This window comes from Pyrus communis, chromosome 2, assembly GCF_041283825.1.
Source record: "Pyrus communis isolate YQ-2024b chromosome 2, ASM4128382v1, whole genome shotgun sequence".
Classification (NCBI taxonomy): domain Eukaryota; kingdom Viridiplantae; phylum Streptophyta; class Magnoliopsida; order Rosales; family Rosaceae; genus Pyrus; species Pyrus communis.
Genome location: NC_142566.1, coordinates 24,430,940 through 24,454,873, shown reverse-complemented (window position 1 = coordinate 24,454,873; position 23,934 = coordinate 24,430,940). Strand labels below are relative to the sequence as shown.

Genomic DNA, 23,934 nt, shown 5'->3' with positions numbered 1-23,934 from the left:
TAATTCAAAAAAGTAAAGGATATTTGGTAAAGATTCACTAAATATAACATTAATATTCAAGGTTTCGTTATTAAGGAAAATTTCTCGGTAAAACAACGTTGAATGTGTTTATGGATTTGGTTAATATATAAACTTTAATTATGCAAGTTTGTGTTTTAAGTAAGGAAATGCCTTCAATAAATTTGGGGCGGACAATGTAGAATTCACTACCGATTTTTTGAAAATGGCTACAATCGGAGTTATTTATTATATCATCGAAACGTTTTTTTGTTTAATTAAATAAAATTTTCATGTGACATCAAACTTCTCTAAAAAAACATGATAATTGCAGGTTCACAAAACAATTTTTAGTACATGTACTCGATACCTCACCACTTGCAAATGGTTACACATATAGAACGTTATTGAATCGTTTAGTTGAAAATCTTCTTTGGTGCATATGACAACATGCATCCAAAGCTTACTTCATAACATTTTTACTTCAAAACCTTTTTTGGCCTGAAACAATCAATTGTTTTTAACACTCATTACTCGCAAATGATTACGCGTGTATTTTAAAGTTCGCTTAATAGTCCTCCTAATTTCATCGTCACGAAAACATACCCGTACGACAAAACCCGACCAATTTAATTCAAAAACCTTCGTTTGCGCACAACAATCAAATTTACTTGACATGTCATCGTTAACTTGTAAATGACCACAGGCACTCACAGAACCGTGAATCTTTGGGGGATCTTTTTGGCGACAAAAGTTGTTTTGCAATTGAGTACAAGCAAAGTCACCATTTCACTTATTCTCCCCCTTTTTCCCCCTCTTTCCTTCTTCCTTCCCCTAAAAACGAAACTTCCCCGTCCCTTTCCCTCCCCTTCCAAATTCCCAACGTTTATCCCAAAAACCACCGCCCCCCCGGGCCCCAACCGCGTAAAAGCTCTCTTCCAAAAGGGTCAAGTCCAAGTCAAAAGCCTCCCCACTCCGCGTTCACACCTGCGTACACGCCTCGCGCAGGTATAAAATATGTCCCCAGTCCAAGTCCTTCAGCCAACATCTCCATCTCCACCAGTTCACCTCCGCACTCGCGATTCAAGTTCACACAGGCATTTCATCAAACACCTTTCAGACGCATCAAAGTCCACACCTTTCATGGAAATTACTCCGTTCCCATTTCTTAATCAAGAAGATTACACCCATTTCTACACCCTGTTCACTGACATGGACGAATTCGACATAAATGGAGGGAATCACAACCTGAAGAAGCGAAGAAAGGACGACGGAAACAACAATGGTATTGGTGGCGGCGCTGGAGCCGCTCCGGGAGCAATGAGCGACATACTGGCTTCGCTGATTCTGCTGGACGAGGAGGAGAAGCAGGAGCAGGAGAGCTACTTGGTCGATGCCCAGCAGGAAAGATTGTTGCTTGAAGCTAATCACAGGCAGAAGACTCGAGCTATGGAGGAGTATTACACTGATCTTCAGCAGCATCATTCTCAATCTGATGAATCGGAGCAGTCGAGGGCGAAACGGAGTCGGCAGTCCGCTTCCGCTGCAGCCGCTGCGGCCACTGCCGCAGCTGAGACATCCGCGGCTGGTCCGGAAGCGAGTTCGAGTGCTACGATTCCGGGTCCGCACAGGAGGCTTTGGGTGAAGGACAGGTCCAAGGTGTGGTGGGAGAATTTGGGCCACCCAGACGTTTCGGAGGAGGAGTTTCGAAAGGCGTTTCGGATGAGCAAGGGAACGTTTGACATGATATGCGCGGAGCTGGAGTCGGCGGTTTTCAAGAAGAACACAATGCTGCGCGAGGCGATTCCGGTGCGGCAGCGCGTGGCTGTGTGCATATATCGGCTTGCCACCGGGGAGCCGCTCCGGGAGGTTTCCAAACGTTTCGGGCTTGGAATCTCCACCTGCCACAAGCTGGTTCTGGAAGTTTGCCTTGCTATCAAGACTGTCTTGATGCCCAAGTTTCTCCAGTGGCCGGACGAAGGCAGGATGCAGGAAATCAAGGACGAGTTCGAGACCATTTCCGGAATTCCAAACGTTGCTGGGTCTATGTACACCACCCACATTCCAATTATTGCTCCAAAGGTGAACGTGGCTGCGTATTTCAACAAGCGGCACACGGAACGCAACCAGAAGACTTCGTATTCGATCACGGTTCAAGGGGTTGTCGATCCGAGAGGCGTTTTCACCGACGTTTGCATCGGCTGGCCGGGTTCGATGCCGGACGAACAGGTGCTGGAGAAGTCTGCGTTGTACCAGAGAGCAACCAGAGGACTATTGAAGGATGTGTGGATTGCAGGAAATGCTGGGTTGCCTCTGATGGATTGGGTGCTGGTTCCTTACACCCACCAGAACTTGACGTGGACCCAGCACGCATTCAACGAGAAAATCGGAGAGGTCGAAAGGGTGGCTAAAGATGCATTTGCAAAGTTGAAAGGGAGGTGGTCATGCTTGCAGAAGAGGACTGAGGTCAAACTGCAGGACTTGCCTGTGGTGCTTGGAGCCTGCTGTGTTTTGCACAACATCTGTGCAATGAGGAATGAGGAGCTCGATCCCGAGTTCGGGTTCGAGCTCTTCGACGATGTGGTGACACCGGTGAATAGTCTGAGGTCGGCGGGTTCGGTGCAGGCGAGGGATCACATTGCTCATAATTTGTTGCACCATGGCCTTGCTGCAGGCACTGGTTTTCTATAGGGGGGTGCTTTTGAGTTTCAGCTTTTGTATTGTGCTTTTAGGCTTTTGGCGCTGTCTTTGTTGTAGTCATATTGTAGAGTAAAATATTATACGGAGAGAAATATAGTTGGGCTTTTGATTAGCTTTGTGAATAAGATCATATGTTATCTTAATCAATATAGTTCGTTCTTCATTTTTGCTATCTGAAATTCTAAATCTGGTTTCGAAGTTTGAGCACCCATAGTTGAGATTCTTGATTATGTTGAAAAAAAAATCTTTCGTATCACCAATTGTATCTAACTGTGCATCTATTTCTCTAACTTTGAAGTTTGAGTTTGTAAAATTGGTCGAGATTTTGATTTATGATTTCATCGTAGACATTCTAGAGTTTGCATGATTATGACTGGATGAGATTTTCAATTATGTTGTCAAGAGAAAAGTTGACATATTCAAGACAAAAGTTGATGCATCACCAATTATATACAATTTTGTGCCTATCTCTCTAACTTAAAAAGTTTGAGTAATTATAATTAGCTGAGATTCTTGATTCAATTGCAGAAAAAATTTATCGTATCACCAGTTGTATATAAATTATGCATCCATCTCCTTTATTCTGAAGTTTGAAAGCTTATAGTCCTATGTGCGATTTTTAAATCAGATTGTCAAGAGATAATTTCTTATAACATCGCTTGTATATAATGTCTCTCATTACGCGCTTACCTACTTGGTTCGAGAAGATAGATACAACGAAAAAACATACATTGTCAACCGTGTAACTTTTAGTTCTTGGCCATATCAGGCTACCAAGATATGCAGACCCGAAAGTACCATGTTTTGACAGAATTTGTGATGTCATAAACTCCCATTTTTCAACATGTCAAATCCCTTTTGCGGTCCTGAATTTTAACAACTTTTGGTCCAACAAGCTGATTGCAACGCGGTTTCCCCTGGCTTTTGGCACAACAACAATTCTCATTTGCTTTCCTCTGAGTCTCTGACCTTTGAATTATTTTCAGCAGTTTAGTAATTCTGGTCTCCTTTGTTCTTTGACTTCTACAACCCCTTCTTGGCAAGTTGGCAGTGATGGGGAAGACTTTTACCAACCATTTTCTTGGCAAATTGGTAGTGATGGGGAAGATTAGCGGATAGTTTGGAGCTATTGAGTTTTTTTTTTTTCAAAATTGTTTCTGGTGTACTGTAAGAATAAATAGCTATAAAAAAAGTAGATAAGTGTTTGGTAAATTATAGTGCTAAAAGTGCATTTTGCAAAAAAAAAAAAGGATCGGGGTATGATTGTCAGTATGAAAGTTTAATTAATTGGTATTCTTCACCTGCCTGCAATGAAAAATGTGTTTTTTTAAGAAGCATATGTAAAGCTGCTGTTGCTGCTTTCTACTGTTTTAGACCTATGATTTTGATTTTTTTTTTTTTTTTTTTTTTTTTTTCAAAGAAGTTGCTTTTAAAAAATTTAAGCAACTCTAAACCAGCCATACAAATCTATTTTATAAATTAATTAATCACTTTTACTAGATTGAACATTTTAAATTTACATTAGTTTTGTTCCGGATTGAATGAATCTGTCTTGTAATTTGTTCTTTGTTCCCTTGTATTGTGACGAGAAAGATGTAGACATACTACTGTGGATCATTTAACAATTTATGCTCGTAGTTTAGGGAGTGATGGAAAACTTGTTGTGACATGATGTTTATAGCCAGTTGGGCTTGTTGGTCTGCATTTGGAAGTTGATTACATCATCTGCCTCTTTCAAAATGTTTGCAGTGATCAAACAGGGCTTCTCTGCTTTTGTTTGATTGGCATTTATTGAAGAGAAGCCTTTGATTAAGAACGTAAAATCTAATTTGGAAATAACTTTTGTGTCACGGTTATATATATTATTGTGTCAGTCTCTCTTCTAATGTATTATATTACATTGATGGGCACAAATAGAGAGAAATGTATATACATTTCTCTTGTGGTAATACAGGTTGGCACAAAGGTGTATACATTCCTTATGTAATAATACAGATAGAAATATAGGTGTATACATTCCTTTCGTGATAATACAAATAAAGACATAGGTGTATATATTCTTTCCATGATGATACATATAGACACAAAGCTGTGTGCATTCTTTCCGTGATGATACATATAGAGACATAGGTGTATAGATTCCTTCCGTGATGATACAGATAGAGATATAGGTGTATACATTCCTTCCGTAATGATTTTTTTACACAAAGCTGTGTGCATTTTTTATGTGATGATACATATATAGACAACGGTGTATACATTCCCCTATAATGATACAAATAGAAACAAATTTGTATACATTCCACAAGTGATGATATAGATAGACACAAAAGTGTATGCATTCTTTTCGTGATGATACAGATAGAGACAAAGGTGAATACATTCCTCTCGTGATGATACAGATAGAAACAAATGTATAGTCATTCCACATGTAATGATACAGATAGACACAAAGGTGTATGCATTCCTTCTGTGATGATACAGATAGAGAAAAAGGTACATGCATTCCCCCCATGACAATACAGTGTATACATTTATTTCGTGATGTTACATATAGACAAAAGATATATACATTCCTCCCGTAAAGACATATACAAATGAACGAACATACATATACACCTTGACATTCAAGTTTTAACATTTTGAGGGCAATTTCATTACCTCACCAAATTCATGAACCATGATGAGTTACCCTTTTTGCAATGACTGTCATTGAGAAAGTTCATTGCACCTGCAAAACTGCCTACTAACAACAGTGAAATATTTGGTTTTCATTTTTAGAAACTACCATTTTCTAAATATGATTATTTATAATTTTTCTTTTCCAAAATAGGATTTTTTTTAATCAATTAACGAATAAAAATTGGTTAATGCCCTTTTTTTTTTTTTTTTTTTCAATAAAAAGAGAATATATTTTAGTTGTACTTAACATACTCTGCCACCAGAGACATGCCACCAAAGAGAGAGTCCAACTGTAGGAACCCAGGAACAGCCAACCGGAGGCGGACACGTGTCAAACAGACAAAATAGACGTTGGTGGTGATGAAAATATAAAAATTAGTTGTTGCTGTTTTTGGAGGGGTCTCATATTCTCAATCGTTCCGGGGTTTTTGCTTCGTTGTCACTCGTCACATTCATCCAAATTTCTCAAAGCCACAGAGAGAGAGAGAGAGGTGAGAGAGGATGGAGAACCATAAGCAGATGGAGAAGGACGAGGCGGGGCGCATGGCGGTGGAGGAGGAGGACGGGCAGGTGGGGTCCAGCCTGACCCTGGAGAGGGTGGCTGCGGCCAAGCAGTTCATAGAGAGCCACTACAAGGCTCAGATGAAGCACATCCAGGATCGTAAACAGAGGTTGAAAAAAAAAAAAAAAAAGACATCAACTTTTGTTGTTTTTACTGTTTTTAAGGATCTTTCTGTCTTGCCTAGTTCTTGTTTTTGCAATTTCAGCTGGTTTTTTGTGATCAATTTTTTTCCGGGCATTTTATTTTATTTCTGTTCGAAAGGAAAGTATTGATTTTTCTGAGAAATGAGGGTGTTTCTTTGACTACCTTGGAATTGCATTCCTGGAACGAGTTGGAATTTGATTGGTTTTACTTTTTTTGGGAAATGTGGTTCTTTGGAAATTCCTAAATCATTGTGCTTCTGAAATGCATATGCTTGCATGAACTGAAAGTAATTGTTGTTTACTTTTGCAAATCGCGGAGTCGGATTGTATTTAGATTTTGTAACAGCGCATACGATGTTGACAAAGTACAAACCTTATGAGGAATACCAAATATGAAATATGATAAGAATTTGGTTACTGAATGACATTGCAAATTAGTAAAGAATTGCCTAGTGACGGTTATTAGTTTTGAGGCAGCTGCGCAAAGATATTATCCGCAAATCCTTAGTTGGAGAAGTATTTGGTTATTGGTTTGTTATGATTTTAGTCACCTTCGACGAATTATTTGGCGGTTGACTGTGTGATTGAGCCCCTTTGGTTTAGCAATGAGCGAGAGACATGTTTCATGACATAAAATGGGTGGTGGCTGTCATCGGTTCTTTATGGATTGTTTGGATTATTTCTCGGTTGTGTTTTTCTCATGCCTTTTCATCAGGTGTATAATTTGTGTTCGTATTTCAACTTGTGCATGCTAGAGTAGCAGGAAGAGAGTACTGAAAAAGCTAAATGTTTGAGTTCTTAGGCAATAGAATGCGTCTGTTAGTATGGTTATTTCTGCAGTGTTTCACCTTTATCTTTAATGCCTGGTCTGTTCTTTTTCAGGGGTCCGTTATGGCAGTTCTGCTTCATACACACTCTTGCATTCATGCCACATAAACTTTATATCGCTGGTGTTGAATATGTTCTTGTTTTGTTATATGTTTTTAGAGTCCAATAGTTGTGATGTGCCTCCACCACTGGTAATTAAAGTGAAGTTGGCAATGGTTAGAGGATTAAGGTTCTGTCGTCAATCTTGATATCCGCCCTCAAATGTGTTCACTGTTTCCAGGCGCTCAGTGCTGGAAAAGAAGTTGGCATCTGAACATGTACCGGAGGAGGAACAGATCAATTTGCTGAAGGATTTGGAGCTCACAGAGACGCAATACATACGCCTTAAAAGGCACAAAATTTGTGTGGATGATTTTGACCTTCTGGCCATAATTGGGAGAGGGGCCTTTGGAGAGGTTAGAGATATGCATCTCTCATAACTTGCATAGGTGCTAGGTGTAAATGATTTTAATTTCCTTTTCAACATATTAATATACAGAAAAAGTGAGTATAAGCTTGTTTCAGTCACCCTCGAGTTGTGTACTGTTACAATACGCTCATTACTTTCTAAAACAAACCATTTTCATTTTCTTTGTCGTAGTTTTTTTTATATTCTTTGGTTTATGTTTGATAATTTCTTGATAAATAATCTTTATATTGATATTTTGCAGGTTAGACTGTGCCGGGAGAAGAAATCTGGCAACATTTATGCCATGAAAAAGTTGAAGAAGTCAGAAATGCTCAGTAGGGGGCAGGTAATTATATGATATCAGGAGTTGATTTAATTTGAATTCTATTACCTTAAAGGAAAGAGAAACTTCAGTTAAAGGTTCTCAAATTTTCATCCATTACTTTCCGTGCAAATCCTGCGCTCACTGGTTGTCTATCCACAATGTAGGTTGAACATGTTAGAGCCGAAAGGAATTTGCTTGCAGAGGTTGCCAGTCATTGCATTGTGAAACTTTACTATTCCTTTCAAGATGCTGAATACTTGTATCTGGTCATGGAATATCTACCTGGTGGCGACATGATGACTTTGCTTATTAGGGAAGAGTCTTTGACTGAAACTGTCGCAAGATTTTACATTGCGCAAAGTGTTTTGGCCATAGAATCTATTCATAAACATAACTATATTCACAGGTTGGTTTATCCTGTTGGTTACAAGCTTGCCAACACTGGAAGTCTGATTCTCTTAAAGTGCATTATATTAATAAGTGGTATATCAAGATAACATAATTTAACTCTTGCATTTGGTACGTCTATTTTTGCAGAGACATAAAACCAGACAATCTCCTGTTAGACAAAAATGGTCACATGAAGCTCTCTGATTTTGGTCTTTGCAAGCCTCTCGACTGCTCGAATTTATCTTCCATAAATGAAAATGAAGTGCTTGATGATGAGAACCTGAATGAGGCAATGGATATTGATGAATCCTTCCCTCAAACAAAAAATGGGAGGCGCTGGAAAAGCCCGCTTGAGCAACTTCAGCATTGGCAGATAAACAGGAGAAAATTGGTACTCAAATGATCTTTTCCTTTATCTTCTAATGTGGAATTTCACATCGCTTGCTCTTAGATTCCTAACTGGATAAAGTGAAAGCAACAAATGTTTGCTATTTGTGGATAATTAATACTGTGTAGATTTAAGATCCAACGTTTAATGCCATTTCCTTTGTTTCAATGGTAGGCATTTTCGACAGTTGGAACTCCAGATTACATCGCTCCAGAGGTATTGTTGAAGAAGGGATACGGCATGGAGTGTGACTGGTGAGTCCACGATTTTTGCAGCATTATTGGATTGTTATAATAGCTAAAATATGGTGCGAGCAAGTTCGTTTGTGAATTCTATTTCTCACCCAATTCCTGGTTGTAGGTGGTCACTTGGTGCGATAATGTATGAGATGCTTGTTGGTTATCCTCCATTTTACTCTGATGATCCCGTTACAACATGCAGAAAGGTTAGTTTGCAGTCCGTTTACAGTTTGCTTATATTTTCTGATTCAAGTGCATTAAGCGCATACCACAGGCCTCTTTGAGGACTTACAGAATTACTAAAGTTTTGTTGATAAATTCATATCTTGTGCATAATCTGACATATGGACCAATGTATGCAGATTGTACATTGGAAAAATCACTTGAAATTTCCTGTCGAGGCACGGTTGACACCTGAAGCAAAGGATCTGATCAAAAGGTTTCTTTGCGATGTTGAAAATAGACTTGGTAGAGCAGACCAAATTAAGGTTTTTTTTTCCCTCTATTTCAGATGACTTTTACGGTTTTACTGTCACATTGTTACGCCATTCTTAATGAAATAAGTCCTCTTATTTTAAATGGATCAGGCTCATCCTTGGTTTAGAGATACTGCTTGGGACAGACTTTACGAGACGGAGGCAGCATTTAAACCAGAGGTCAACGATGAACTTGATACTCAAAACTTTATGAAGTATGATGAGGTAAAGTGTCAGATATACTCCTGTCTACTGTTCACGAAAACACCCGACCTATACTAGTCACTATTAGTGAAGTACTGGATTGTGCCTTTGTGACTTAAATTCAACTGTGCTGCAGGTGGATCCACCAGCACCTGGAAGAACTGGATCTGGACCGATGAGAAAGGTATGTTTCTCATAGCCAAAATTGAAGTGGCATAATGTTGATTCATTATCCGGTGATGGCTTTCGGCATCTAAACACTTAAAAGGGTCCATTTTGACTTACTAGATTAATAAAACAAGTTTTCTTTAGATTTTTGGGGCTTTGAACTTATCGAAAACATTGACTAATCTTCTTTTGGAGGCCGGTGTGCTTATTTTCATGATCTTGTATGAAGGAACATTTTTATTCTTGAAGAAGGGAAAACGCGGAAAGAAAATTCCTGTTATATTAGTTTTGATTTATGTAAAATAGTTTCCGTGGCACTTTATGCTTGTTCTGTATCTTTCTTTGCAGATGTTGTTGACTCCTAAAGATCTCAGTTTTGTTGGCTACACATACAAGAATTTTGAGGCTGTCAAAGGGTTACATCGTTCATCTGGTATGTCATTGTACCGAAGTACAATTTTCTTCACCTCTCTCCCTTTCCTTTCTCTTTCTAGACTCAACATGCTACAAGCTTTAATTTAATGAGCAACATCTTCTGCAATCTGCTAAATTTCCTGGATTATGTTCGTTAATGTTACAGATCTAAAGAGAAGTACATCGCTGAATCGGACATCTGTTGACTCTTCTCAAAGTAAGAAATCCTGACCCGAACTGGTCTCGTTAACTGTAACTTTTGTTTGTAATGTGCATGTAATAATCGACTGTGTTCCTGTCCAGGTGATTCTGTAGTGGACTACTCCACCAAGTATCCCTCGTACGACATGGAAGCTCAGGTACTTACTGCACCAGAGGATGTCATGTCAGAGTGATTCATAGCGTCTAGTATGACAGGCGGACAGGGCCCTTCTAGTAACATGCTGCGCACGCCTGCTTGTTTTTCCCGGTTGGGTTTTGCCCCGACCACCACATGATCAACACAGTTGACTGCTACATGTTTGCAGAACTTCAAGTGTACAGTAGTAGAAGATCTTTAGAGCATTTTGTATCCGTGTAGGGGTGAGATTTTTATCAAGGGCCTGGCTACCCAGGTTGGCAATGTGCCTTCACTTGTGGCGGTTTTCGATCTTTCTTCTCTTTGATTGTCTAGGAAATTATGGCTGCTGAAACATGAAGAAATTGAGGTTTTGATTCCTAAGTTTGAGGATGTTACTGATGTTGCAATCTTATAGTCTCATATATTTCCAATACTTATCTGGCTTACCTATTTCGTTTTTCTTTTCTTTCTAAGAAATCTCGATGGTACGAGGGAAAATACTTCTCCCATTGTCCACGTCTTTAAATTTACCCTTGAGTTCCAAAATTTCGCATGTTGCCACATAGTTTAATTTCCTCCTATGGCTTTCACATGATTAGTTTGACACAGCGCCACCTCGATGTTCATGTTTCACGTAAAGTCCTCAATTGCATGACATGGTTTTTTTTTTTTTTTTTGTTTTGGTCAAATTGCATGACATGGTTTAGATAGCATTAGTGGCTTCCAAAACATCAAACGTTGTAATGGCTGTCGGATGACAGAGGCTTCTCATGTGTCTGATTCGTGCTTCAGTTTAAGACCGTTCGAAGTCCAAAAGAATCTGAACTACCCCACGTTGTAAGAATAGTCTATGAATTGAAACGTAAAAATAAATAATACGAAATTATCTCACAAATAAATAGTTTGAATTGTTAAATTACAGCAAAAAGTGACGGTGTTTTAAATACCTATTTCAACATGTTGAGGGAGATGTACCAATGGAACCAAATAAGAAAACATGCCTAAACTAGATAAACATTTTTACGATATTACCATAAAGATTAGGATGTGAATTTTTTGTTTACCTTCTGTATAAACCTAAATTATAATACATGCACAAATATCCAAATTCTAAACCGTGCATACAGAACCGCACATGTTGTGTGACCAATTGTACCTATTATAATTTGATGATTTCTACACTACGTGATGTTTAACGGTTGAACGAAATATATATCGTAATGTTTTCAGTTATCTATAACTTAATTAACATCATGATCAAAAACCATTATTATATCATTTTTTAAAATAAAATAAAAACTTGATTTGAATTATTTTTTTCTCACTAAGTAATTATTTTTTCTTTCAAATTACTCAATAATTTCACTTCCTAATTCAACCCATGTGCGTATATGGATATATATATATATACACACACATATAAAATATTATATATATACACACACATATAGTAGCTTCATACGATCATACAACATATATATTACATACATCCATTGAAAACTCTATGTAGCTGTTATGAGCCGGCTCAACAATATTGTTCCCAAACTGCCCCCGCCCTCAATGTCCATTTTAGTTCATCGGTAAAACGGAACATGGGCATAACTGTAATTTAACCGCCCCCCCAATTGCATTGCCGATCAAAACACAGGGTTCGTCTTCGTCCTCCATGGCTTCGTACGAACCTTCGATTTCGAGCTCAAAACTCTAATTAGAACCCTTGGAATATTCGATTCCCGACGTATCTTCAAATCTCCAAATCAAAGAATCGCGCTTGCTTCGCCGCCAATTGGACATCATTGGCTCTGATTTTTTAAAGGTATAAGATTTGAATTTTGAACTTCAATTTCGATTTAATTTTGCTCGATTTAAGTTCTGCGTGTCGAATTTTGGGTTGAATTTTTTACGTGTGATTGAAGGTTTGTAATGCTTGATTTGTAATGCTTGATTTATCTAGGGTTTCGTGGATTCAGCTTCCAGGGTTCCATTTTGTATCTGCGAATTTTTTGGGGGTTTTAAGGTTTTTTTTATTAATGAAGTGAAATTATAGAAAAATTTGAGCTTAGGATGCAATGAAGTACAAAATCTTAACAGTAGACCAAAATTTGAAATTTTTATGTGACTATCTGTTTTGATAGGTATGTTTTGTTGATTAGAATGGAGAATAATTGATGACAAATTAGGAAATAGTAGTCTCGTTGAGTGAAATTTAGCGCGAAAGACATTGAACTTACAAATCGTACTTCAGCTAGAATAATCCACCTAAAAAAAAAAAGACTAGGGGGAAAATTTTATTTTCATGGAAGGGAAGATGATAAATGTAAAAGGCACCACCTATGGTGACTGCGGTGGTACTTAGAGATAGCTGTGCTCGTTTCATTATCTCAGGTTCTTTTTTAGGTTAAAAGAGAATGACGGTCAATATTGATTATTCTACTAAGCTCAAGAGTAATGATACTTGAGCCGTCATATGGGCGTTGGTGATAGCATGTTCCATTTGGTTTGCTCATTATTTAACTTACTTTTTATTGGTCAATGAGCTACTTATGGAGTGTCAACTGGAACTGTGAAACTCATAATTAAATAGTATCAACAAGTAATTCATTTTTATGTCAGCTTATATGATTCTCCTTTGATCTTTGGTGTGCTCTTATTTTAATGAACATGTTGTAAAATTCGGGGGATAGACCTGGGAGGAGATTGACCAAAGGAGACGCTTTTTACTGATTGTTTGGTTGGGTGTGCCCTTAGTTACCCTGGAGAAGCCATACCTCAGGAAGTTTAATCAAATCATTGCCAAACACCCAAGAATGGAACAGTACCCCAGTTTAGTAAATTGTGCAAAATTGAAGTTAAAATGCTTTCTATTTACTTCAGCTTATCTGCTTTGTGCCTGAATTTACTATAATCTTGTTGATCGGAACAATGTTAACATTAATGGAGCTGCATGCTCATACTTTGGTTCCTGCTCAAAATTCTTATATTGCATGCACATCAGTTGCATTTATTTTTGTTTATATTGTGTCTTGTTTGTGACAGTCTCGTGGTTTCTGGGCTGTAATGCTAGATTGCTTATATATCAGGGATATGTGATAATCTTTCTTGTGTGGGTTGCTTCACCAATTCACTTTTATGGATGTAACAAGATTGAACATCTAATATAAGGCTTAATTTCTTTCCTTCTTCTTCATTTTGGATCAGGAGCTTGCGAGTTTGTTTGAATCCTTTAGGTTTGTATTCTGTGGACAAGTTCTCTGAGATTAAATGTACCCTTACTTCAAATTTTAATGTGATCTTTTCAACTTGTTTTACCCTTGAAGGAAGAAATTATTAATTAATGTTCTCTATGGTTGATGCATCTCAGTCCAGTTTTTTGTTTATACATTTTTGCATTTGGCTACTTCATGTTATGTTTCCTATCATTCTTTCTTTTCTTTCAGCATTCAGGATTAAAAATGACTACCCATCCTATGATAGGTGAAAACTTGATCAATAGTTTGGAAAAAAGAACAGGGACTTGGCTTCGTATCTTATGATCCTTATCTGTTTCAGGTGTATTGCCCAGTCATTGTTCTTAAAAGTTAGGGCTTTATGTGCCGTTGTGCGTCTTTGTCATGCACCTCTGTATTTTCTGGCTTTGTGACACGATTATTGTGTGGAAATTGATGCAATGGCAACTTCTAGCAAGTTTGATCTCTCGTCTGGTAGCCCAGATAGACCATTATACACCAGTGGGCAGCGAGGATCCCACATAGCTGCTCAATTGGATAGATCTGGTAGCTTTCGCGAAAGCGTGGAAAATCCAATTTTATCTTCACTTCCAAACATGTCAAGAAGCACATCCGCAATAACACAAGGAGATGTAACGAACTTCTTGCAGTGTTTACGCTTTGATCCAAAATTGGTTGCTGCAGAGCACAAGTCTAACAGACAAGGGGACTTAAAAAAACTTATGAGTGTCGCTCTTAGCATTTCACCTGATGAATCTCCATCTGCTTCAGTAAAAGGAAAGTTGCTACCATCTCCAATTCGAGAGGAAATCAAACGAGTTAAGGCTGGTCTGCGTGAAAGCTCTATTAAGGCCAGGTAGTTCTGTGTATGTTTTGCAATCTGGTTTGTGGTTGTGACTTTCAACTACTCCATAACATTGAATAATTGTACAGGGAACGTGTAAAAACTTTCAATGAAGCCTTATGTGCATTCAACAAGGTTTTCCCAAGCGTACCATCTAAGAAGAGATCAAGAGCAGAAAGTTTTTCTAATGAACGTTCTAGTTCGATGCTATCGAGCGATCGGTCAGTCCTGGGGCCAAATATGGGAAAGATTGGTATTCAGAATCATGCTGTCTCAGGTGGTTTTGAACTTGAGCAACAAAAGTCAGAAGAAAGGACAAAGAACTCTATCCCAAACAAACGCACTCGTACTTCTTTGGTGGATGCGAGGGTTCGTATTTTAGAAAAATTCTGCTACATTTCCTTTTTTAACTCGTCTTGTTTATGTAAAAATAATTTATTGAGCATTCTATATGCATGTCTTTTTCAGAATTAGCTTCTAGGTACTATTTTACTTGTGGTTGTGGCTAAACTACGTTTTGTTTAAAGATTCCTTAGAAATCATCATAAGTTGTTGTGATTATTGTATGTAGCTACCAGGCTTATGGGCTTATTTGGATGCTTAACATTGATCTAATCTGGAACCTTCTTCCACTTAAATATCGCTTTCAAATGTCATGAGTAGGAACATCTTTATTTGAATGAGTTGGGTTATGGTACTGAAAGGTAGTTTGCTTTTGTGCATTACAGTAGATTTTGATATATGTAGTATTTTTGTTTATTTTTCTTGGAATTATAGTGCATATATGATTGCATATAATTATGATTCTGCATGCTAGTTTAGCTCTGTTTTATTGTTCTCAAGCTGTGGATTGGGTTGGGCATTGCATTTGGTTTTTGTGCTTTTAACCATATGCATTCCATTTGTTAATCCATGAATTGATAATGTCTGTTGTGATCTTTAAGTTCCACCATTAATATTTGCTGCACTCTTATGATAACTGTAGATGGATGTGCGGAGTACTTCTCTTGTGCGGCCATCTGGGGCTGTGGACAAGGATAGGGAAATGCCGAGGCTTGCAAGTAGTGGTGCAGTTCAGGGAGAGGATCGAAATTTATCTGTCAGTGTTGATGGCTGGGAAAAGTCAAAAATGAAGAAGAAGCGTTCCGGGATAAAGCCAGATGCTTCTCCAAGTATGGTATCCAGCAAACCAATTGATGGCTACCGTGAAACTAAACAGGGAATGCAGCAAAGGCCTGTGAATGATGTGCGTTCAAGGTCAAATAATGACTCCCATGGGTTTAGGTATGACTTCTAAAGAACGACTTGCTCTTCCCATAAGAACAGATTGACCCTGTCACTTTAAATTGTATTCCTTCATGTTTTAGGTTAATTTGTTTGGCATTTTCGCAGTTTTTAATTTTTATTTCTAAAAGGAACTGAGGAATACGTAGTTCTTTTTGGGTCAACTTACTGGTAAGAAGTCTCAGTGATTTTCAATGCTAACAAACTTATGCTTATTGTTTATATATTTCCACTGAGGATCCATAGTGGATGTAATAGTTCTTTAAACATTGTGCAAGTTGTTGTTTGTCACCTTTCAATCACCATTTATGTATAGAGGTTGCACAACATATGCAAAATTTGAAAGTGCCAAGGTTGTATTTTATGTATCTAAGGGTTATGTTAATATCAGGTTTGATTTACACTTAATTTTTTTTTTTCACTATTATATTTGGGTATTGATGATAAGAGATAACTTGTAGACACAACTTGACATCACCCTCAAAAAGTTGTAAAAGGGTTCGATGAATCAGACAAAATAATGACACCAGATTATATGGTTTTAGTTATTTTTCCTCATATGTAAAACAATACTATTTCTTCATTTCCGTGTTTTCATTTGAGTTGTATTGTCCAATTATTTAAGGAAAACGTGTTAATATTTTTTGGTCAGATTCTCCGAATCTGAAAAGCCATGTTTAGAAATTCTAGGCAAATTATGCCTTTTATAATATAATTACTATCGAAGACTTTGGTACTTGTAATCTTGATCCGATGATATAAGAGGCAATGTGCTTGGTGTTAACAATTGCCCGAAGGATATCTGTATCGTTGTGGAGTCCTTTGTCTACCAGTAGTGATTGTTGAAACTTCTGCTGTTATTGACAAGGATGAACCCCGTGATTGGAACTGGAATGGATAACCCAGGACTATCTTCTGGGCTTTCACCTCATAGTACAGAGGGCAAAAGTTTTTTTCTGTCATATGAAAACGTTTTTAAAAATGGGTGAATCGAAGGATCAATCTTCTTGTTGTTGACATGTTATTTCGTTGAAATTTTACATATTTATTTTGTGTTGTTGATTGATTTTTGTGATATTCTGCCTGAGAGGTAATGCTAACACCTTGTATTTTTATAGGCCAGGAGTCACTAATGAAGCTGTTGGAGTCGGAAAGTCAGACGGAATCTCGCAACCAACTGGCTTCGGCTTTCGTTCATCCATTCCTAAGACTGAACCAGACAATTCTTCCCTTATCACTGATAAGAGAGATCGCCCTATTGGTACGGATAAGGAAAGGGCAAACCACAGAGCTGTTAATAAGTAAGCATAGCTGCCTTGGTATTTACTCACGTGGTTAACTTCTGGAATGGTGTTTCGCTGCTTGTTAAGGGCCTAAAGCTGCATATTTATCTCTAGCTCCGTTCCACCTATTTATATAGTAATTTCCACTTTCTTTTTATTTTGTATTTCTTTCAGGGCAAGTGTCCGTGATGATTTTAATTCAGCTAGTCCTACCTCAAGCACAAAGATGAACGCTTCTGTTCGGGCTCCACGATCAGGCTCAGGTGTGGCACCCAAGTTGTCCCCAGTTGTTAATCGAGCAAATGTTCCTAATGATTGGGAGATTTCTCATTGTACGAATAAGCCCCCTGCTGCCGTTGGAGCTAACAATCGCAAACGCATGACATCAGCACGATCTTCATCTCCACCTGTTGCTCAATGGGCTGGCCAGAGACCACAAAAGATCTCCCGTACTGCAAGGCGATCAAATTTTGTTCCTGTTGTTTCAAGTAATGAGGGAACCCCTCCTATGGATAGTCCATCCGATGTTACTGGTGGTGACATTGGGCTGGGATTTGCCAAACGCCTGACTGGAAGTTCTTCTCAGCAGGTTAAGTTAAAAGCCGATCCTTTGTCTTCTGCTGCACTATCCGAGAGTGAGGAGTCGGGAGCTGCTGAGATTAAGTCCAGAGATAAAGGCAAAAAGACTGATGAGATAGATGAGAAAGTTGGACAGAATGTTCAAAAGATGTCCACTCTGGTCTTGCCATCAAGAAAGAATAAGCTGGTTACTGGGGAAGACCTTGGAGATGGTGTTCGGAGGCAAGGGAGGACAGGGCGCGGTTTTAGTTCCACAAGGGCTCTCATGCCAATGACTGTCGAGAAGGTTGGAAATGTTGGAACAGCAAAACAGCTAAGAAGTTCCAGACTTGGTTTTGACAAGAGCGAAAGGTTTAAATATTGTACTTCTGTATATTTGTCTGACTGTCGTATAAATATCCTGTTTATTTTGTAACATTTAATATTTGGGATTGACTCATATTTAATATAAATTGTTACACAGCAAGGCAGGCCGACCGCCAACTAGGAGACTTTCTGATCGAAAGGCCTATACACGTCAAAAGCACACAGCAATCAATGCAGCAGCAGATTTTCTTGGTAGGGAAACCTTTAAGTTTCTGAAGGAATAAATTTTTGACTTTATCTTTGTTTACTTTAGTGTTTATTGCTCCTTTTTCACTCTTGTTGCAATTTCCTAAGTGGGATCAGATGATGGACATGAAGAGCTTTTGGCTGCTGCAAATGCAGTTGTTAATTCTGGTGCCTTTCTCATTGATCACTTTTGTTTTTACCCTTTTCCAGCATTTAATGTTTTGTTGAATTAATAGTTCTATTATTGCCGCAGCTCGTTCCTTCTCCAACTCATTTTGGGGGCAAATGGAGCCATATTTTAGTTTGTTATCTGATGCCAACATAGCTTTCCTGAAGCAACAGGTGATGGCCTGCTTTAATTAGAGGGGATGAAGGAATATATGTTGTTATTTTCTTGAAAAATGATGTCTGTAAACAATGTCATGTCACTAAAATGTTTTATTTGGTATTTATATTCATGGGTCAACTATACCTCTGTCTCTGCTGTGGATAATGAGGTCTTCTAATTTTCTATTGATTTACCAGGGCGACGTTGAATCTAATGTGACAACTCTTGCTCAAGTTCCTTCTAGTGTACATGGGAGCACTACTGTTGCTAATGGGCATGAAAAAATTGAATGTGAACCAAGGATTGGTGACTTCCATCCAGAACAATTTGTGCGAGGAACTGGAGATCATGCTGCAATTTCCCTCTGTCAGAGACTCTTAGCAGCATTGATTTCAGAGGAGGATTCTAGCAGTGTAAATGAAGACTTTACATTTGATTCATACGGAGTTGATTTCGATCTGGATGCAGAGGTGGAATCCAATGGTCTGGATCAATCACAAGATAATGTTCAGTTTGCTGGGCATACTGCTTTTAATGTTTATAGGATTACTGGGAGGCCAGAATATGATGAGCCAGAAGGTGTAGTGGGCATCCCAAACAAAGTAATCAGTTCAGACTTTGGTCACTTGCGAAATGGTTTCCTTTCAGACCCAGCGGTGATGCCTGGATTGGCCTGTTCAGAATTTCAGTATGGTAACATGTCGTTAGATCAAAAACTTGTCCTGGAGGTTCAAAGCGTTGGAATTTTTCCAGAGCTAGAGGTATGGTTCTAGAAGACACTAATTTTATTTTCTTTGGTTTTACTTGACATATCGTAACAAGCTTTTCCTTTTGAAGCTTTGCATTTTTTATTTTCCTTCTGCTGCTGGGGTTAGGAGTTCATCACTCCTTTTAGGCTTTAATGTTTCAGAATTATATATTTTATCCTTCCGTAATATGGAATATTATTAATTATACATGTTTTTGCATAATCTTTGTTAAGCCTGATATGACACAGACGGAGGATGAAGGAATTGATGAGGAAATCAGGAAATTAGAGGCGAAGCACCGTGAACAGGTATTTTCATGTATAGTATTACTCTGTATTACAATGTATTAAGGAATGGATATGGATAGGAGCTTATAGAAATTAATTGTGTGGATGTATTGGAACAGTTATTAGTTACTGTGTTTCTGATTTTGTTGTTAAGGTTTCCATTTAATGTTTTTTTTTTTTCAATGTAACAGATCTCCAAGAAGAAAGGCTTGCTGGATAGACTGATGAGGTCTACCTCTATGGCAGAAGAATTCCGAGAAAAGTAATTAATCCTTTATCCTGTGGTAATTTTGCTTAACATTCTGTCCATTATGGTATAACGATTCAAATTGGTTTCATATAGGGAGCTTGAACAGCGTGCCCTTGACAAACTTGTTGGAATGGCTTATGAAAAGTATATGGTAATTTCTTTGACCTTCCATTGTCTTATTTTCTTTTTATGCAATACTCCTTGTAAGGTTTTCAGGATGCAAATTTAGGTGTAATAACTAGAGGGCTAGAGCTGTAAAATTTAACTGATCCATAATAGATCCATAAAAATAACGACTGTTTCTTAGGATGGCCCTTGTTACTGTCAAAGTTCTTGCTTGCTGTCTTTAACATATATATTTTTTGTGATAGAATGCTTGGGGTCCTAATGCTACTGGTGGGAAGAGCTCCAGTAATAAAATGGCCAAGCAAGCTGCCTTAGCATTTGTTAAGCGGACATTAGACAGATGTGAAGAATTTAAAAATACAGGGAAAAGCTGTTTCAGTGAACCCTTATATAGGGATATACTTCTTTCTGGCACGCGACAAGCAGAGGCTATTGCAGAGGGTGGTAATGCCTCCAGGGTTTCGGGTATTTCTTTTTATGCCTTTGAATGTAATATTGTGAATGTGCTTTCCGTTCCATTATCTTCTGATGCATTTTCTTCTATTACTTGTGTAATCAATTGCATAAAGGGATGAAGGACTTTGCACTCTGGGTATTTTCTTCCTTTTCTTTTTCAATCTCTATTGTTTGACATGTCATTTTTTATTTTTTATTGTCTCTTCCGCAGCTTCCATGGGTTCCCAGCCAAGCTATTCACAGTTTAGTCAGAATGCGGATAATCTTAATGTCACCTCTTCAGATGTGCTTCAACCTTTAAATCACTTATCTGAACAAACTACTGGTAGAGAAGAGACGTGGTTTAACAGGGTCAAGAAGAGGGAATTATCACTGGATGACGTAGGTAATAATATTGGAACTTCAATTGTTGCATCGGGTATGGGTGGTTCTTTAACGAGCAGTGCAAAAGGAAAGAGGAGTGAGAGGGATAGAGATGGAAAAGGGCACAACAGGGAGGTGCAATCTAGAAATGGAACTCCAAAAAGTGGTCGGCCAGCGGTATCTAATGCTAAAGGGGAAAGAAAGTCAAAGACGAAGCCTAAGCAGAAAACCCAACTATCTATTTCAGTGAATGGCCTCGTTGGCAAGCCATCAGAGCAACATAAACCGGCATTGCCTTCTGGATCAAGGTCAGGTGGAATGACTGCCAGTAACAATGCCAAGGATAAGGATGAGTTTTCCACGGATGTAATGGAGGATCCCATTGACCTGTCTCACCTGCAATTACCAGGAATGGATGTATTGGTTGGCCCTGATGATATTGATGGCCAAGGGCAAGATTTGGGTTCGTGGTTGAATATCGATGATGACAATTTACAAGATCATGATTTTATGGGTCTTGAAATTCCAATGGATGACCTCTCAGACTTAAATATGATGGTTTGAAGTTGTTTCTCTGTATAGTCTTGTTCATTATACTATTGACAAATGAAACAAAATTGATGTTTCAAGAAATGACTAGTGATAAGAATAGTCATTGGAGTATCCAGAGTCCCAGCTACACATGCATAGTCGTTTGGCTATCGGTCCACAGTTAGGTTATATAGATTCTTTCGTAGGCTCCTGCAAGTTAAATTTTGAGTGAACCTTTCGGATGTTTTGGATTTTGCTCCTGTATTAAGTTGGTTACTTTGACTGTAAAGATCTTTTTGTTCAAGGCACTAGTTAGTATGGCTTAGTGATTATATCTTAGCAAACAGTGTATCCTGCCTGTAGCGTTTACAAATCAGAGAACGACGTCCTCTTGTACATACATTTTATATTCCTAATAAAAATCAGCTCTTAATTTATATGTATTATTCTCTAGCAGGCAAACTCATTATTTGAGGTTTTGCCTTCTCTATCTCTATTGGTTTTTTTATTGTTCTACAGATATCTTCAGAGAATGCTCCTTTGAGGTTTTGGTCTTCTCCAACTCAGCTTCCGCCACACTTGATTACTTTCGGTGTGTATACTGATGAGGCTTACTGATGGTAAGAAAATTTCCTTCCCCATTATAGTTTTGCTTGTTATCAGACATCAGTTGCTGTAGATTTCAATTTATTAGACTCGGTACTTTTCTGATATGATATACCGTACCTGGAATGTTATGCACAGATGAACTTCCAAGTGCTTTTTGTGGACCTTGATTTCAGACCACCGAGGTAAGTCTTTACTCCTAAGCCTATAGCTGCTCCCGAACCTTGGTCTGAATTTGTTTTGAATCTTGAGTTTGAACCTTTGGTTTCATTGCTTTTGCACTGCATTGATGCTCATCTTGTTTGAGGTTTATTGCTTTATCATCTCAAATTTGATGCTTCGCTCACTGGAGCTTACGTTATGTCTTGCGCTTACTTGATTTTGGTTTTATTTAGTTTGAAACTTGAAATGTGTTTATACTTCTGTTTAGTTCATTCCCTATGTATTCGATTATTGTCAGTGAATTCAGGAATTCAAAACACAATTTTAGAGTTTAATTTAGATCACGGATGTATATGGCAAGCTTGTGTTCAATTGTCTCCCAATGCTTCCGTTGCCCAATCTTTTGTTGTGTTTCGTTTATGTAGTTAGTAATTAACTTGTTAGAAGAGGAATAGTAGAAACTTACAAGGATATTGAACATTTTTTAATTTAGACGTTGTTCCCGGGTTTGGCTGATGTATTCTCTGTTTCCTGAATCATGTTGATTTTTTTTTATATAAAAAAGATGGACAACTAGTGGCAAGCCAAGGTTATCCACCCCTTCCGGGAGATGGAAAGACTCACAGAGGCATTTTAGCCTTCCCCTAGCCACAAGTCTGGCTTCCACACCAGCCGCAGGTTTCAAACTCCAGTTTTTTGTTTTAAGGAAGCCTCGTAATCCGCCATTTACCACTGGGCCACCAGCTCGTGGTTCCAGAATCATGTTGATTTGTTGCCTTAGTTTCATTTGCAAGGTGGATCATATATTGTACCCATCTTACATATATATGTCCTTGAGCTGCAGCCCCGTTGTTTTCCCCCTTATAAAACATAGGATGACCAGAAATGTGTTAGGTACGGAGCATGCAGCCTAATCTGCACTTGTTTAGACCATTTTTGGAGATGTCAAAAATGCCGCATAGACATACAACAGTAACAAATGATGTATTATTTATTCCAACCGTGATATTAAAGATGACATGGAAAAGAAGGCTAAGCTGACATGGATAAAAATATATCAAATTTGAAGTCGTCTTCAAATTTGATTTTTGTTATTTCCATTGGCATTCCACTTGCCTTACCTTAAATGCTCACATATTTAAGTATTACTTTCGTTAAACAATAGATTTTGTTAGATTAGATTAGATGTTAGATTAGCCACTGACGGGATTTGAATGCACGCCGTCATGCAAGGGCTCAAAACCATTCTACCACTGTGGTCAAGGGCTAACAATCCAACATTTATTTATTTTTTTTAATTGGGAATTGTTATTGGCATTCTAAAAATCTCATTTTATACTCTAAACTTTTTATATTTGGAAAGAAAAATACACTTGTGAGGAGTATAGAATGAGATTTTTAGAGTGCTAATAACACTTCCCTAAACAAAACATAAATGAAGCCATAAATTTTGGCATATCGGATGGAAGGAAAAAATTGACAATATGTCAAATTGGCAAGTCAGCCATCAAATTGAAATTTGATGTCTCATTTGGAGATGTTCTCAGTAGATGGATTAGGTGACATTTCTTACACACCGCTTATGTGTTTCGGCCTCCACGGTGTCTTGTTTTTAGCAGTTTCATACTCCGAACTTGTATTTTACCATTAGTTATCCTGTTCCAATCGTTGAAGGGCCGCCTTTAATTTCTGAGTTCAATCCTATCGTTCTATCCCGAAACCGAAAGTTTTTCTTGGTATGCATCTCCGTAGGTAAATTATATTTCCTTCTCGAGTTCTTCAGGCAAAGGCTGCCTCCATAGTCAAATTCAAGGTTAAATGTGATGGCGTCTATGTGGGGAGAAGTATTCGCTAGTTAGTGTTGCTGGCCTCTTAGGTCCGGCCACCCTTGCTCTGCTGGCCTCGGGCCTTGGTGGTGGCCCAAATTTATGGTTCCGGTGAGGAAATTGGGGCTTACGATCCTCTTTCCCAAGGATCCCAGATGGGGAAATCCTAGAAGAGCC

The 23,934-nt window shown here is 38.2% G+C and overlaps 2 protein-coding genes and 1 long non-coding RNA gene across 5 annotated transcripts; all 3 read left to right on the top strand.

Annotated features, from left to right (window-relative positions):
• Nucleotides 1-5,641: 5,641 nt before the first annotated feature.
• On the top strand, nucleotides 5,642-10,741 carry LOC137748687 (uncharacterized). The gene is made up of 13 exons (XM_068488862.2): nucleotides 5,642-6,050; nucleotides 7,193-7,367; nucleotides 7,623-7,706; nucleotides 7,850-8,091; nucleotides 8,223-8,466; nucleotides 8,638-8,717; nucleotides 8,824-8,908; nucleotides 9,065-9,190; nucleotides 9,290-9,403; nucleotides 9,519-9,566; nucleotides 9,899-9,983; nucleotides 10,131-10,181; nucleotides 10,268-10,741. The coding sequence occupies exons 1-13, from the start codon at nucleotides 5,881-5,883 to the stop codon at nucleotides 10,357-10,359; spliced, it is 1,596 nt and encodes a 531-aa protein (XP_068344963.2). The 5' UTR covers nucleotides 5,642-5,880; the 3' UTR covers nucleotides 10,360-10,741.
• Nucleotides 10,742-11,897: 1,156 nt separating this feature from the next.
• On the top strand, nucleotides 11,898-21,600 carry LOC137747573 (uncharacterized). 3 transcript variants are annotated; one of them, XM_088688500.1, is made up of 16 exons: nucleotides 11,899-12,120; nucleotides 13,503-13,531; nucleotides 13,854-14,387; nucleotides 14,465-14,744; nucleotides 15,361-15,659; nucleotides 16,778-16,960; nucleotides 17,117-17,872; nucleotides 17,985-18,079; nucleotides 18,182-18,241; nucleotides 18,327-18,415; nucleotides 18,599-19,162; nucleotides 19,384-19,458; nucleotides 19,629-19,699; nucleotides 19,781-19,838; nucleotides 20,059-20,278; nucleotides 20,481-21,600. In XM_088688500.1, exons 3-16 carry the CDS (start codon nucleotides 13,972-13,974, stop codon nucleotides 21,194-21,196), a joined length of 3,882 nt encoding a protein of 1,293 aa, XP_088544626.1. In that variant the 5' UTR covers nucleotides 11,899-12,120; nucleotides 13,503-13,531; nucleotides 13,854-13,971; the 3' UTR covers nucleotides 21,197-21,600. The 3 variants fall into 3 exon arrangements, with proteins under 3 accessions (XP_068343805.2, XP_068343804.2, XP_088544626.1); XM_068487704.2 differs by lacking the exon at nucleotides 13,503-13,531 and having other exon boundaries at nucleotides 11,898-12,120; nucleotides 18,191-18,241; XM_068487703.2 differs by lacking the exon at nucleotides 13,503-13,531 and having other exon boundaries at nucleotides 11,898-12,120.
• Nucleotides 21,601-21,643: 43 nt separating this feature from the next.
• LOC148698802 (uncharacterized) lies at nucleotides 21,644-22,629 on the top strand. Its single transcript, XR_015958138.1, has 3 exons — nucleotides 21,644-21,783; nucleotides 21,908-21,954; nucleotides 22,497-22,629. It is a non-coding gene; the product is annotated as an uncharacterized LOC148698802 (long non-coding RNA).
• The last annotated feature ends 1,305 nt before the right edge of the window (nucleotides 22,630-23,934 follow it).

Bases quoted from the DNA above. Each gene is read 5' to 3' on its own strand.
- LOC137748687 (XM_068488862.2), top strand. From the start codon at position 5,881: ATGGAGAACCATAAGCAGATGGAGAAGGACGAGGCGGGGCGCATGGCG. The intron at 6,051-7,192 runs GTTGAAAAAAAA...CACTGTTTCCAG, and splicing joins ATCCAGGATCGTAAACAGAG to GCGCTCAGTGCTGGAAAAGA. The intron at 8,467-8,637 runs GTACTCAAATGA...TTTCAATGGTAG, and splicing joins AGATAAACAGGAGAAAATTG to GCATTTTCGACAGTTGGAAC.
- LOC137747573 (XM_068487703.2), top strand. From the start codon at position 13,972: ATGGCAACTTCTAGCAAGTTTGATCTCTCGTCTGGTAGCCCAGATAGA. The intron at 16,961-17,116 runs GTAAGCATAGCT...TATTTCTTTCAG, and splicing joins AACCACAGAGCTGTTAATAA to GGCAAGTGTCCGTGATGATT. The intron at 20,279-20,480 runs GTATTTCTTTTT...TCTCTTCCGCAG, and splicing joins TAATGCCTCCAGGGTTTCGG to CTTCCATGGGTTCCCAGCCA.